This window comes from Medicago sativa, chromosome 6, assembly GCF_051527215.1.
Source record: "Medicago sativa cultivar Bolivia chromosome 6, Bolivia_mono, whole genome shotgun sequence".
NCBI lineage: Eukaryota > Viridiplantae > Streptophyta > Magnoliopsida > Fabales > Fabaceae > Medicago > Medicago sativa.
This window is the reverse complement of record NC_140754.1, coordinates 39913712-39930102: the sequence shown is the minus strand read 5'-3', so window position 1 is coordinate 39930102 and position 16391 is coordinate 39913712. Positions and strand designations below refer to the sequence as shown.

General features: G+C 34.3%; 2 protein-coding genes across 2 annotated transcripts; both read left to right on the top strand.

Moving 5' to 3' along the window:
- The first annotated feature begins 1139 nt into the window (after positions 1-1139).
- On the top strand, positions 1140-2859 carry LOC146915086 (uncharacterized). Its single transcript, XM_085721233.1, has 3 exons — positions 1140-1348; positions 1449-1569; positions 2635-2859. The coding sequence occupies exons 1-3, from the start codon at positions 1224-1226 to the stop codon at positions 2857-2859; spliced, it is 471 nt and encodes a 156-aa protein (XP_085577359.1). The 5' UTR covers positions 1140-1223.
- Positions 2860-5977: 3118 nt separating this feature from the next.
- LOC146915085 (uncharacterized) lies at positions 5978-10298 on the top strand. The gene is made up of 7 exons (XM_085716278.1): positions 5978-7364; positions 7457-7648; positions 7729-7839; positions 7921-8002; positions 8086-8181; positions 8263-8376; positions 10030-10298. The coding sequence occupies exons 1-6, from the start codon at positions 7177-7179 to the stop codon at positions 8359-8361; spliced, it is 768 nt and encodes a 255-aa protein (XP_085572404.1). The 5' UTR covers positions 5978-7176; the 3' UTR covers positions 8362-8376; positions 10030-10298.
- The last annotated feature ends 6093 nt before the right edge of the window (positions 10299-16391 follow it).

Here is a 16391-nt window from a genome sequence, read left to right as displayed (position 1 = left end):
CCCATTTCAATTTTCAATACAACTTTCATCATTCCCAATACAATATATCACTAAATAATACTACTTTTATCATTCCCAATACAATATATTCCACTTTCCCCTTTATTTATACACTTTTCTTAATCTGTGTGAAAAACCAAAGTAGGTCAATTAAATTGGGACGGAGGGAGTAATAAGGTTTCCCCTTCTTTAACCATGTAAAATTCATCGCATGGTGGTTCATCTGATAAAAATGCACTCTCTTTTGCATCACTAACTCCTATAAGTAGTGCCGCTGCCATTAAAACTATGTAAAAACACCGTAAAACTGATACTCCCCCACACGCCATCGTTTTCATGGTTATTGCCATATAACTTTGCTGAAGATGAACAGAAAAAAAAAGAGAAGATAAAATAGTAATTGTATGTGAAAGTATATCTATGGAGCTTGTTTTTTTAATTCACGTACTCGGGATTACTTGTGTTAACAAAATAGATAGCAAAAGAGGAGAAAGACAAGAATATAGGGTTCGGGTTTCTAGAAAGTTTGATTGAAAATAAGCAGTGGCGGAGCCAGAAAAAAAGTTGGGGTGGGTCACTAAAATTAACCGTTGAAAAATTGTTTAAAGTATCGCAAAATAGATCTATAATTGAATTATTTAAATTTTTTGGTGGGCCACTACACCATTTTGCAGGAATTGGGATCAACCGAAACCTAAAACCGACATAAAATTGTATAAAATCTCACAAAATAGACCTATAATTGAATTATTTAAATTTTTCGGGTGGGCCACTACATCACTTTGCGGGAATTTGGATCAACTGAAACCTAAAACCGACACAAAATTATAAAAAATCTTGCAAAATAGACCTATAATCGTTGATTTTTAAATTTATTCGGGTGGGCCTATGAAGGGCTCCGCCACTGAAAATTAGGGTTACAAAGATAATAATAAAGCAGCAAGTTAGACAACTACTAAAAAATGGCAAAAGTTATGGTGAATAAGCCATAACTTATGCACCATGCATAATTTAATCACAACCATCAGATCAGGGACACGTGTTATAATCTTGTGCTTCAGCTCTTTCCCATTGTTTTGCATCACACTGTACAGAACAAAAAAACAAATGAACAAAAGAGATGAACCTTCATCCTGGTGAACCTCTGAACCAAACCAATCGTAACAAACTCCGCTGAACCAAACCAATCGTAACAAACTCCAATCCGTTCATCGTCTTCATCAATGGCGATACCTGCAACTTCGCAACGAACCGAGCTAGCGAAGCTCTGCAGCACCAAAGACTGGTCCAAGGCAATTCGAATCCTCGATTCTCTCATTTCTCAATCCACCACTACCCAAGACATCTGGTTCAATCTTCATCCCTATCCGATTAATTTTTTTTGTTAATCGTTGTTAATTATGCTAATTCGTTATTTAATTTTGTTCTTATGCTTGTTTTTCAGCAAGCAACAGAGCTTTCTGTTACAGTCAATTGGAGCTGCATAAGCACGTGATTAAGGATTGTGATAGAGCGATTCAGCTTAATCCTTTGCTTCTTCAAGCTTATATTCTGAAAGGTTTCTTAGTGGTTTATTGAATTTGTTCATTAGTATCTACTTTTTCAAACTTTTTGTGTAAACTATAGTTCTGATTTAAGTTCTCGTATGAATAATTGATGCTATTTATAGATTTGTAACCATATTTGACTTCGGAGTTTTGTTTTAAATTTGAATTTAAATTTTTATTTGATTTATTTGTGCTGTCTATAAATTATCATCCCTCAATTTTTTTTTTTTATAAAGTTTCATAATTGAAATGAGAATGATATTTTGACATTTGAGGTCCTTTGGTCCTTTGATCAAAAAATGAATTGCTGAAAAATATTGTTCATGTTGTTCTTGCTGGAAACCATTCTCACAGTAAAATGGTTTTGGAGTACAACTCACAGAAACCATTTCCACAGCAAAATGGTTTCAAAGTACAACTCACAGAAACCATACCCATAGCAAAACCATTAGACAATTATTTTGGTTTCTCATAGAAGACTATCAAAACCATTAAATCATAATTATGGTTTCAGTAATAATTTCAGTGTATAACATCTTAATCATTATTCAAAACCATCTAACAATAATAATTTCATTAAAAACCATTACACAATTATCTTGGTTTCACATACATGACAATCAAAACCATTAAACCATACTTATGGTTTCAGTAATTAAACTATTTTTATGTTATTAAACTATTTCATGTTATTAAACTATTTTTAATGTTCACTCAAAAAAAAAAAACTATTTTTAATGTTACCATCGTGGTCATAGCAAATTAGCAATGGTTTCGCAGACATTTTAAAAGATTTTGCATCATATTTATATTTGTACAATAGTTCCATACAAATCACTTTGAAGAAAGAAAGAAAAAAATGCTAGGTAGTTTCCAGGCTCGGTAGCATCAAACTTAGCATCTTGGTTTTACTATTGTTTGTTATTTGCATTTTGGATTGAATGTGTTCAATAAATTTTCAGTATATTGAATTTAACATAATTCGATTCATCACTAAGTGCAGTGTTGAAAATGGTAAAACAGCAACTTCTGAAGAAGTAGTTGATGATTCTTATTGTTGAGCTTGACAACATGGTAAAACTGGCAGAAATGTGCAGATGCGTTGCTTCCTTGCACAAAACAAATTGTGGTTCCTTCCATGGGAGAAGATCTTCATGGTCGTAGCAGTGAAGCCGGTCCCAAGCCAAAGCCGAAAGCTACTGGTTCGTATGTCTCTTCTCAACAAAGATGCGATCTACCCACTCTTATCAATGAGAAGCCTCAATGCAAATATTCTCCAAATGTTGCCTTTTGTGGGGGGTGTAGGAAGTAATTCTGTTGGGCTACAGGTTAATGGGCTGGACTTATGCAATCCTTATGCATGGTGCATAAGGATTTTCCTTATGCACCATAACCACACCCCTAAAAAATATTCAGCACAACCAAATAAACCTAATAATAAACTATTATCTTTTGTCAAAAAAATAAACTATTATCTAACACTTTCAACATGATCTCCTCGTACAATAAAAATATTATCTAAATGACGGGCACTCACAAGTCATTCTTTTCATTTTATTTATTGCGCTAACACGAGTAAATTATGAACGGTGTTTTATATGAAATTTTGAATCTGGTTAGAATTATAAAATAAAAATATTTGTGACTTTTAAATTGTAACAAACCCAAAAAACTATAATTATCTTTTATAATGACAACAATGATTTAACAAATATAATATAAATACTTATCTTTTTTAATACCACCAGCAAATATAACATTAATATAGTAAAATTTTATTAAGGGTATAATTGGAATTATAAAATTCAGTCCAAAATCCCTATCTCCTTCATATATTGTGTAAATAAAATTGTTCCTTTTGTAGTGCGATATTTCTTATTTTAATGGGATTTAATTGTTTTAATTAAAATTTAAAACAATATTATTAAAGGATAAAATAGTATTTAAAATAGTTTAAATGGAGGGTAGAATAGGTAATGAAAAAGCCAACCCAAACCCATGTATTTTATTTATATATAGCATAGATTTAAGAGTTTAATATGTATGCATCGTTAATGTAAAACTAATCAAAACATGAGAGAGAGAGAGAGAGAGAGAGAGAGAGAGAGAGAGAGAGAGAGAGAGAGAGAGAGATAGAGAGAGAGAGAGAGAGGTAGAGCGAGGCGATAATCTTAGGCTATCACTAGGGCAGTCACACCGGAGTTCATCATCGCCCAAAGAGAGTCCATCCAGGAGAGGAATAGGTCCACTCAAGGTGATATATACATGGGGGATGTGGGTGGATGGTCAACGGTGAGGTCACGAAGTCGAAAAGTGATCACACCAGGAAAGTTTGGACAAGACAGGTTTGGAAGGTTCAAGTAGCATGGAGGCGCTTTTTATGTACGTCTTGGTGGGGCTACCATGGTCTTAGAAGGCCCGTGATAGGTTTGGAGCAGAAGAAAGGGTTGAGTGATGGACAAATTGGCAAGTGCACCAAATCGTAACAAGTAATAAAGTAGTTAGTTATCGTCTCCATAATGATTTGTGAATATATGCATTGACGTGAATATCTTTGGTTGTGATGATTGAAAAAAGAAGTCCTAGGAGAACAAAGATCGAAAAAGAGATTATACATATCCTACATATATAAGATCAATCAACATGTTTCACTCTATATGGATGAACGATATATTGACGCTTCACCAATATCGATTCTTAAGCTTCAAACAAATCGAACATCCAAAACAGAAACATGGTGCGATGCAAATTTTAATTTCTCTTTATTATTTAAATTTAATATGTTTAATCAAATTAAAACATAAAGTAGTAAAAAAAACAATCTGATTTCTCGTTTCGTAATTGGGAAATCATGATCATAAAGGAAACGAAAATTAATTTTTCTAATTTTCTTTCCTTGGATCATTACAAAATTAACATGAATCAGTGATATAATTGTTATCTCTTGAAGTGAAAAAAAAAATCATAGAAATGTAATGTAGCAACGCCTCTACTCGTCCACACGAACAACTATCCTCTAGTTCCCCGTGCTAGCCAAGCAATCAGAGTTTCAGAGAGAACTAGGGTTTAGTTTGTGGTTTTAGCATTTTTGTAAAGTAGTTTGTCATTGCTTCAGCACAATGGTTCTATTTATAGAACTACTTGTGTGCTTTGCAAGTCAAACATGCACAATTTGGGCTTTTGTAAGTCCATTAACTCATTTGCCTTTGCTAACTAATTAACTTCATATGCTAATTGCACCCCATATTATAAGTCCATTGTCCTTATGTGTAGGACCCCATAAGTTCTTGTAAGGGTTGGCAGTTATATTAAATCTATACTTAATATTATAAACAGGGAGCTGTTTCTACCCACACATCTCTGTTATCCAAGTGACAAGAATTTCAAGTGATCTGACGAAACATTTTCCATTATAATGTTCATGTGTATAATTACCCCTTTTCCCTTTATATCTGTATTGAATACAACACATAGATTCTGTCACCCTTGCATAATTCAATATTTATATTTCTTGATCCCAAAATATAATGGGTAACAAATAAGTCCAATATCTCATACCAACTTAATTCGGCATGGCCTTGCAATTTTATAGTCATATTTCACCAAGAGGCCTAAAGATATAACTCCTATTATGCAGGAGGAGGAAATCCCATCTAGAGCACCTATGTCCATCAGCATGATTCTTCAACTGCCCATTAAATGACTTTATTGTTATCTTGTTACAGATAACGTTTGAATGACATTAAAACACTTGAGTCCACATCTAGGGGTCATAATGGTTTCAAGTCTAAGAGTGGTATTCACCATTGTCATTACGAGGAATAGGGAAAGGACGGGCACGCACATGCCCGTCTTTCCGCTCTTTTTATTGCGCTAGCATTTGAAAAATATGAACGATGTTTTTTATGAAAATTTGAGTACGAGTATAGAAAATTGTTTGTTACTTTCAAATTACAACTGGCCAAATTAACCATGTTTATCTATTTCAATGACACTATGGTGTGGATGGAGGTAGGGCTGGGTTAGTATTTTGGATCATTTTGTTCAGTTTATTCATTTACAGGCAGATACAGAATGCGATGTTAAATCATGTAGTTTACATGGTTTTCGTGTAACTAGGAAATTTAGAAAGAAAGGAACAACAAATTTTTTAAAAATCAATAAAAGTGTATAGACAAGCTTTTGGACAAAATCAAGCTGTTATCTTTTCGGTGGTTTTGTCTTTTTTCTTGTTTGGGTATTGGTTAAGAGTTTCATGAGATTTTTCTTTTTCTATAGGTTAAGAGTGATTTGTCCTTAACCTCGATTTTGTAATGCTTGTACTTAGTTTTTCTATTTCTGGTACGTCTTGTGCTGGAAAGAATATTTTTTCGTTATTAATATATCTCATTTTGTCTTTTTAAAAAAAATAAAATAAATGTATATTTTTTAAGCAAACAAAATATATCAAATAAAAAGAAGTACAAGCAAAGCTGGAGGACATAGACCTAACCCAGCAACCACAAATCAATCCAGATAGGGTAATATAACCAAGAATTCAAAAAATGGTATAACCTAGCCAAATAGACCTAAATCCAGTGATGAACCCAAATGCCTTGTAGAAAAATATACACCAAGCACAAACCAGCAAGCCCAACGCGGGACTCAAAACCAAATTGCAAAAAAAGATGATGTATAAACGACCACAAGCATTGAACGAGCCAAGTAGCCAGAGACAAGCAAGAGCATATCTTTTTAAGGGATGGTTTCTAAACTGACCGCCAACACGGACAAGATTCATGTACCAACAACTCCTACGTCAGATCGCAGCAAGCATTTTCAGCACTTTCGAGCCCAAGGGACCCGTACACAGCGACCCATATCTGAGAAATAGAATTAAGCACACTTATAAGGGTTTTGAAATAGAACCGGAACTACACAATCCAGAACCTAAGTTCCAGATGCGTCTTGAATCATGAATCTCTACAAATCTGAAACCGATACTCGTTCAAAACCAAGCACGCAACCGCCACTCAAGACGACAGCTGCTCGGACAGAAATCGGTGATGAACCTCGCAACATAAACCCAGAAGGCAACAAAGACGAACATTATAACAAATCCACCCTTCAGCAATGACAAGGGTTGAAAACAGAAAATTTGGATTCGATGGGATGGAGAGGTGGTGCCGTCGTGAAGCGACGAGAGCTCCACCTGATGTCGATATACATCTGGCTGAAAATCTTTTGGATTTTAGAGAGGATTAGGAGAAAAACGGTGAGGCGATGGTTGGTTAGTTTATAGAGATAAAAATAAAAATAAAAGTGGTAGCAAGAGAAAAGACCCAACATTAATTTAAAGGTCTATGTGATATTTTATTCCTATAGTGCTTCATTAGCAAAAAAAAAAAAAAAAACTAATCTTGTTAAGTTTGTTAGGTTAGACCAATGGGCCTAGCCCATTACCACATTATGAGAGATTGTAAAAGTTAACCTAGTTCCTCTCTGCAATTGTTTTTTCTCTTATAAGCTGCCGCATAGAGTACACAGTCGTTTGAAGGGTGCACCAAACAATAACCCATTCACAACACCAAAACAAATTCTTTCAATATCCAAACTTCAAAAGCCTTCCCTTAGAAAGGGTCGTCCACCTATGTCTCAAGCTGTGTTTATGCTTTGGTTACTTGTAGAAATTGCAATGAAGAACACAGATACGTGTAAGATACCTATGGACGAAAGTATTTTCGGTAGGTATTATGAAGAGGAAGTGATTAAAGAGCAAATTAATGAGCTTTTCGAAGATGCAGGAATAGGTGGCTCTGTTATTTGCATATATATCAGGTACTCCAAATAACTTTAAAATGTCTGAATAATTTATTTTACTTGTATGAAGGAAACATTTAATAGAATCTAATATTATTGCTTCATTGTAGACACTTATATGAAAAATGGGTGTACCAGCGTGATTTAACAAGGAAATTCTCCTTCTTATCTCCCCATCGCATATCCTTGGTGTTAATTGAAACAGATCCAGAATTGGTCAAACAATACATGATTCAGGAATTTATGAAATACAAAGATATGCATAAGTTGTTTATTCTACCATTTTACATTCATACGTTTGGGTAAGATTTTCGTTAAAATTTTGTTTTCGAACATTTTTCTAACTTTTTGTTGATGATAATCTAATCGGACATTTCTGTAGGGGACATTGGGTTTTGATTGTCATTGATGCCATGTCAGAAATCATATATTATTTAGATCCATTACATAATGATTATAGCAATTACCCAACAATGAAGGGAATATTTGATACGTAAGTATATTGATTTATTAAAATTGTGTGTGTGTGACTGCTTGTGTACGATTATTCTAAATATTCATTTATATTTTGTAGATGTCTGAAAGTATTTCGCTTTTCAAGTGAAGCTCAAATACAAAAGCATAGATTTAACAACATTTCATGGATCCGAGTACAGGTTTAATAATATAACTACCTCCAAAATTTTGTGTATGAATATAAATAATTTCATTGATATAAATACATATTTTACTTTTGTAGTGTCCTCGCCAACAAAATGGTAAAGATGGTGGGTACTTTGTGATGAGGTTTATGAAAGAGATTATCACTTCAAATCTGGATGAGATTCGAGAGATGGTACGTTTAATATTTAATATATATATATATATATAATTAAATTTAATTTAGTCACATTTTGATCTTATACTATATATGCAGTATTTTGAAGATTTCCGGTTCTTAACATACTCTAAAGATAAACTAGAAGAAATTAAGGAAGAATGGTGTCAGTTCATGCTTGACCTAAGAGTTATATGATATTTTTTCGATATGGTGAGTTTCATGTGCTAATTATATGTGCTAGTAGTGAATGATTATACTATACACTACAATATTTTTTTAATTTTTTATCATTGATGTTGGAACCTGAACTGTTGTTGTGTAAATATATAAGCCTTTCTAGACTCTTGCATTTTATGTACATTTTGGTGAATCTATTTATCTTAGGTAGTCCCAATCATTGTTATCAAAAACGCGACTTAAGTCCTAAAATCCTGGTTTTTGCGACTTTGCGTAGCTTCAACGACTCAAATCCATAGCAAAGTCCCAAAAACAGGCAAAATCCTATCAAAATCGCACAAAGTCGCACAAAATCGTGAAATCCATTCAAAATCGCACGATTTTGATGGATTTTGAAGGATTTTGTACATTTTTTGATAAGGGTCAATTTTTGACCCGGTTCGTAAATTGACCCGATTTGAATCCATGACCCAGTTCTATAAATACCCAGAAGGCCAAAAAAATTCATTCTTTCACTTCCTCAATTGTTACACGGGATTATTAAGCATTGTTAGGTTATGTAACATTATTATGACTACTAAAGAATATTTGCATCTAGGCTTTGAGTCATCTATATATATGTATTTTATGGACTTTGAACTTTAGTCATTTATGACTATATGCAATTTATAACATATATTTAACATTATTTTTGTTTTGGTAGAATCCTCGATTTTGATTGCGATTTTACGAGTCCCGACTTTGCTATCCTATATCGATTCTACTAAAGTCCTTGAGTAAAATCCTTCGATTTTGATTGCGATTTTACGAGTCCCGATCTTGCTACTCCCGTTCGACTTGAAGTAAAGTCCCGATTTTGATAACCTTGGTCCCAATGTTTTGGAATCACCTTGTTTTGTTGTAGTTTTGGATCCTTTAGCTTTTAGTTGGTTCATGCTTACTTTGGGTTATTATTCTTTATTAATTTTTCGGTCTCTAGTGGATTATAGTGGTATTATGCTCACCATCATGACCGTGGAAGTTTTGTGCGGCTGTTTAGATCTTACAATTAGGTGACAGGGTTCATTTTTGCTTCTACATCATCTTATTGTAGCATTTTCTATACCTATGGTCTAATACAATTTTAGTCCCACCTTAGCATCAACATTGAGCTACTGTTGTTGGCTGTTGCAAGTTGTAACAACTATTACTTGGTGTCGGCTATTGGCTTGCTCTATGTTTCTTGCATTTGATGTGTAATCATTTGATGTAGCTCTCTTATGGCTTGCTCTATGTTTCTCATTCCTTATTTATGATCATGATATTATGTTGTTTTTAAAATAATGATATATTGTGTTTGTTGTTATAATTAATTTCTTGCCATTTTAAAATTATTAATTGATTACGAGTAATTTTATATTTTAATTATGATAAAATAATGATATCTTGTTTGTTATCATATGCACATCAGATCAGACACATAATATGATTAATGTTTACTGTGTTCATATCATATAATGTCTCTATCTAACTCAATATCATATCATGTCCATCAAGTTGGCCCTTAGTGTTTATGGTTTAAAGATTTAGTAGTGAGCTTGTTTTACATGTTCGTGTTTTAAGATTTATTTTGAATAAAAATTCCAATATAATGCCTACTAAGCATTACCTGCGTTATTTATAATGAATATATTTTTTTCTCTTCAGGTGAAGGAAGTTCCCAAAATATGGAAGTGTATCATGCTATATTTTTGTTTGTATAAGTTCTTTTATCGCTTGTTTTGGGCAAAAAGGCAGAGACGACCAATAAGACAGATGAATATTTGTTTGAGGAATATTTCATATTACCTAAGAAGATTTTGATGTTTATGTTGACTAAGTTGTAACTTAGAGATAATTAATCATTTGTAACTTCTTAGAGATTGTGGTTATACATTTATAATAGCTTCTACACTATATATAATAATTACATACAATTTATGATATATTAAAGTTTTATTAGATAAATAACAGTCTCAATACATATATTTGAAAGCAGAAAAATCATATACCTATCGTAGCTTTTATTTACAAAAAGAGCTACAATAAACCAACATAGAATAGAGTTTATAGGGACAAAGCACTATATTAAAAATCATTATTCAAACCCTGATTAAAAATCATAATTGAACCCCAATTGTTTAACTTTTTCTGTTACGGGTGGAAACCTTTTTACCTTTTAGTTTGACCCTCAATGTTGAAAAATTAACAAAAATTTGTTGTTCCCCTACTACAGCTAACTACCGTTCAAAAAATCACAAAGGTAGTTAATTGCAGTTCGCCTCCTCTGAAATGGTAGTTAACTACCGTTGCAAATAAATTATTTTCGTAAAACTAGCAGACCTACTTCTACCTCACTATTCCTTCAACAACTTTTTCACCTCATCCACAAAAATGCCTACAATATAATTTTTCCCCAATATTTGTCTCAAATCATTGAAGAAGGTTGACTACAAGGTTTTTTTACATACATTTGACGTCAAGAAATAGACATTGCATCTTTTAACCTGTTTACATTTGAAGAATTTTCTGCTATATTTTTGTTGTTTCTGACATGCACCAGAAGGTGAGAAAAACACAAGAAGAGAGGGGGGGAGGTGAGAAAAACACAAGAAGGGGAGGGGTTAAATTGTGTTGGCTTTTTTTAAACAAAAAAAAAAAACTTTCTAAGTGTTTAAGAACTGGTCAGAGTTTGTATGCAATAGAAAATATCAAACACAAAGATAAGATAGATAGATAGAGATAGATAGATGGATCGATATATATATATATATATATAGAGAGAGAGAGAGAGAGAGAGAGAGAGAGAGAGAGAGAGAGAGAGAGAGAGAGAGAGCAGACACTGAGCAATTTATATTGGTTTATCCTACAAAGCAGGAGTAGTCCAGTCCCCTTGCACATCCAAGGGATTTCACTATAATCTCACTAGATTTTAATTGCTCAAGGACACTTCCAAGAGACTTCCAAATGCTAAAGCAAACAAGCACAATACTTACAATACTCAATCACAACTAAAACAGACTTCCAATACTCAAGCACACAGGCAAGAGAAAATATTGACAAATAAACAATGTTTTTTCTTACACTTGATATACAATCAGAGGTATAAACAATAAAAAACTAAACATACTCTTAAGACTTAGAATTTCAAAGATACAAACTTTGATAAGAAATTCTTAAGTGTTCTTTTGCGCTATTTGATTTTGGAAGAGTAATGGAATAGTAAAACTAGCAGAGTCTTGTTATTATTCGTCAAGTCTTCAGCTCCTTATATAAGCAACGATTTGATAGACGTTGGAGAACAAATGCTAGCACATTAAGAGTCGTTGAGAAGATTCAAATTAAGAACATTGTCCCTTTTCCTGATATAGATAGTTCTTTTGATTAGACATTTGAAATTCCTTTGCATTAACTGAAATTATCCATTCATTTTTGTTGTCCTTAAAGTTCTTTGTTTGTTTATACATGCAGTCAGAAAAAGACAAACTGTGCTATCACACTTTGATAGAGGCAGCTACAAAAGAGGAAAAATCCAACGTGGAGTCTAGGTCCCTCAAGATCTTCTTAGTCTGAAGCTCTTCCAAGTCTCATGAGGTCTTTTAAGACCGATGAACTTTAAAGTTTGATGATAGTCTTCAGCTTCTGAGTAGCATCCTTTATTTTGATACAAGGCGTTGACCTCTGATTGACCTTTCTTCAAATCTTCTACCATAGTCTTTGAGCTTCTCTGGTGCTTATGGTGCAATTTATACATGTTCCGACTTGTTAAATTTCAATCTATGGTCCTGAACACTTGAACATGTATTAGCATATCCAATTGTTCTTTAATGATTTGTTATCATCATAACCTTAGAGGAATTGTACAAATCAATTTTGTTCTAACAATCTCTCTCATTTTGATGATGACAAACACAAGTATTTAAAAACAATTGATGTTAATCTAATTAACAATTTAACAGATTAAAATGTATCATAGTATACTGTGTATCAAAGAATACTTAACTTTTATCAAAATATATGAAAACTTAGCATATTAGAGTTAATTAGACTGAGTTAGTTTGCATTAGTTCCTTAGTCTTTTAGAGATTTTACTTAAAGACTCATAGCTTAAATACTTATATTTCAACCCCCTTTTGTTATCAATAAAAAGTAATGAATGCACAAAATAATGTAGAAACACATAAATAGATATATTAAAATCTTAAATAGCCAAAGTATAAGATTGAAAGTACAAAGCATAAAGAGAAAAATAATAAAAATAGAAAAATCCTAAGGCTTAGTTCTCAACAATTGAAGGATGGCATCGAACTTGACATTGGTGTCTTCTAATCAACCTTCCATCTTGACTTGTCTGTAGACTATTGTTGTTACATGTGTATGCAAGTCTGCATTACTGGCAGTAAGATTAACCAGCTCAGCTTTCATAGCTACTTGCGTGGCCTTTTGTTCTGCCAGTTCAATCGTCATAACTTCTATTGCAGGATATTCAACAATTTTTCTTAAATTAATAAGATCTTCCGGTTGCAAGGCAAATCTTTTAGCTATAGGAGGAAGAGAGAAGAACTCTGGTAAGTCATCTACCAGAGGTTGTCTTGGAGACTCCAATTGTCTAAAGACATTCCTTTTAAGATATGTTCTGTCCATAACCTTTCTAACATTCTGAAGCTACTTATAGAGATTCTTTTCTATATTCCTATAGGCAAGTTGAGTCAATTTTGTAGTATGATCTTCTGAATAGACTACTATCATACTTCAGAGTAGATTTCCTTAACCTTGGTATAGGTATTATTGAAGACTCCGTCTAGGGCAGGGTGTTGATGAGGAGGTGTATGTCAAAAGTTTTCTTAAAAGGAGTTTGTTTTGAAAGAAAGTGAGGGTTGGTTTGAAGATAATGTTTGGTTGAGTCATAATCACAATCAGAGTCAGCATCTCCATTTCTGACTAAGACCAGATCCAAGGTTTGGTTGGAGAGTTGCTTATTTTTAGTTAAAGGTTATATGTTCATTGTAGGAACGATGATTTTAGTGTTGGTTGGGGAAAATGTAGATTGAGTAGCTTCGGATGAAATTTTAGCTATTGCTTGAGGTTGGTTGTCTGAGGAAGTTGGGGGTTCTGTTATGATAACATTCTCAACATCTGCTGATTGTTTTATCACAACAGTAGGAGTGGGAGATGTATTGTGGGATGCATTAAAGGTACATGAGATGTAACACACATACTAGACGTATCTAGAAAGTCTAGCATGTGCGTTAGTTTAGTACTGGATACATAAAAAATTTACAACACTAAAACTTCGAATGAATAATTATACAACATCATGCGTTCGTACAATAATATTACAACTCATCTTTTCTAAAGTAATTCAAATACGTTCTTGATTATCCATAATATCCTGCTGCGGGTACGAACGATCACTTGTTGCAACATCCATCCGGCTACTACCTTGACATCCAACCTGTTTATCTGAAACAAATAAGGATTGGGATGAGACATAATGTCTCAGTGAGTTCCCCTAAATCCTAGGCTATAGGTAACCTCAGGGGAAACCTACGGTCACCACGTGTCTACAATACAACCTGACGGTTGATTACACGTGTGCGGTCATGTTTTCCAAGATGGTAGTGCATGCTAGACCCGTCATAGGTTTATCTTACTTGTTATAGGCTTCACTTCTTATACGTGTCATGGCGGCCGAGGGGGAAATCTAGGACCGCATTGCCAAGAATACACTCTACGTATCGAGGCCTGAGCATAACATGTCATGACACGAATCTAAACCGGACGATTAGGGGAAACCTAAGATCATCATCAGTATCATGTTCTTTACTTGTTCTATACATGATTTGTACTTGTCTTATAGCAATCTAATGCTCTTGCTCTTAACTTGATCATACATTTAATCATTCTTGCATAAACATAACATAATCATAATCATGATATACATGGTCGTACATAAGTTCATTCATTAAGTTAGCGTTGAACAAACAATCATTATCTTGATTCATTTTACAGAGAGCCCCGGGTGGACTAACCCCGAGAACAATCCCATACATGACCGATGTACGTACATCGGACTCCCTCGGTGTCGTGCAGGTCCCTTACGGCTTGAATCGTTCCCCTTGAGTCGAGAACCTCTTGTATCCCAACCTTGCGTGGATAGCAAGAGACACGAACACCTACATTTTGATTACTCAGTGACATGCGGGTCCCTTGCGGCTTGAATCGTTCTCATCATGAGAACCCCTTGTATCCCCCTGACGTGGATAACAAGAGACATGTCACCTACATTATTAGTCATGGTCTTGTCGTTCATGAAAGTTAAACTTATCATGCTTACATGTTTACCTCGGGACCTTGATCGATCCGATTAGCGGTAAATTCATACTTGTTCATGTTTGTACATACATAATCATAGTGGAGAGATAACTATCCTATACACAAATTAACATACTTGCTACATCATTCTTGTTCATGGGCGAAGAACCATACTTCGCGTCTTATCATTCTAGGGATTCTTGCTAAACATGCTAGTTCTCGACTACTATGTCGAGGTTTTAGTTTTCCCTTGATTAAGGAATAATTTGCTACCCTTAAACGTATCGTATCATGACAATCTCTCATGTACCAAGAAATACTAAGCATGATGAATACTTGCCTCATTCTTGAGAAAATTCTTTTGAAAGTTCATCATTAAAGACATTGGTTTGAGGGGTTTACTTTTATAAAAGACTGCACAAGAAAACCCGATACGAAAACACCGAGTCTGCCTGAAACGAGCAAGCAGTACCAGATGGCACCACTTGCTGGCCTAGGTGAGTAACTTCATGTGGGAGGCGAGCAGCTGCTCGCCATGGCGAGTTGGGGGCGAGCAGGACCCCCTGTTCTGCCTTCTAGCTCGCCTAGCGAGCTATTTACTCGCCGTGGCGAGTTGTGACAGTCCAGCACCTGCATAATTGGTATTTTTGACCCAAAAACCTCAAAACCAAATGCCTCCATGCATGTTATGACTCTAAAGGTCATAGAAAACTTGTAAAACATTTATATGGCAAGTATTAACACATTTAGTAAGCATGGCAAGAAAAGGGGCAACTAATCACATACTTTAACCCTAGAATTTCATGTTATTCTACAAGGCATAAAACATAATCCCAAAGGTGGGGAGTACTATCTATGGAACTCACCTAGAAAGTTTCTTGTGGCATCTCCAAGTTCCAAGTATCATTCCACTTTCCATCTTTCAAAACCCTAGTTTTGATCCACTTGCTTTCTTTGTTCAAACCTTCTCAATCTTGTTATTTTCTTGCAATCCATAGCATCATAATCTTTGCTAGCCCATCTCTAATCCATTCCAAAGCTTCTTTCACCAAAACCCTAATCTCATGATTTCTCCCTTGTGAAGATAGAGTTAGAAAACAAGCTCAAATAAAGCTTCTACTTGTTCCTTGATCTTGAGAGTACCATAACATAAGCTGTAACTTCTTGCTCAATCCAAAACCCTAACTCTTGGAATCTCTTCTTGAGATGAGAAGTAGAGAAATAAACCAAAAACAAACTTCTCTTAGCTAAGGAGATCAAGAGGAAACACAATCTCAAAGCTTGCCAAGGAAGGGAGAAGTTTTGGAAAGGTTTGGTAGAGAGAAGAAAGGAAGGAGGAGTGGAGAAGAAGAGAGAAGGAAGAGAGAAATATTTCTTCAACTTAGAGAGACAAAGAAGATAGGAATAATGAGATATTTGGTGCCTTTACCAAATAAATATCCTTTCCCGTGCATTTACCATTTTTCCTTTGCCTTAGACGTGTTTAATACGACACCGATACTTTATCCGTATTAAGCTGACATAACAAAAAATATATTTCCATTAACTTACTTTCAGTAACATTAGTCCTCTGACGCGTTTAACCGGTAAAAATCTGATACTGACAGGCGGGATATTACATTCTACCCCCCTTAACAAAAATTTCGTCCTCGAAATTTAGAGATCACTTACCAATCATTAAAACAAAATCTTACCATCTTTGATCTAAGCCATAC

Bases quoted from the DNA above. Each gene is read 5' to 3' on its own strand.
- LOC146915086 (XM_085721233.1), top strand. From the start codon at position 1,224: ATGGCGATACCTGCAACTTCGCAACGAACCGAGCTAGCGAAGCTCTGC. The intron at 1,349-1,448 runs GTTCAATCTTCA...TTTTTCAGCAAG, and splicing joins ACCACTACCCAAGACATCTG to CAACAGAGCTTTCTGTTACA. The intron at 1,570-2,634 runs GTTTATTGAATT...TAAAACTGGCAG, and splicing joins TTCTGAAAGGTTTCTTAGTG to AAATGTGCAGATGCGTTGCT.
- LOC146915085 (XM_085716278.1), top strand. From the start codon at position 7,177: ATGTCTCAAGCTGTGTTTATGCTTTGGTTACTTGTAGAAATTGCAATG. The intron at 7,365-7,456 runs GTACTCCAAATA...GCTTCATTGTAG, and splicing joins GTTATTTGCATATATATCAG to ACACTTATATGAAAAATGGG. The intron at 8,182-8,262 runs GTACGTTTAATA...CTATATATGCAG, and splicing joins TGGATGAGATTCGAGAGATG to TATTTTGAAGATTTCCGGTT.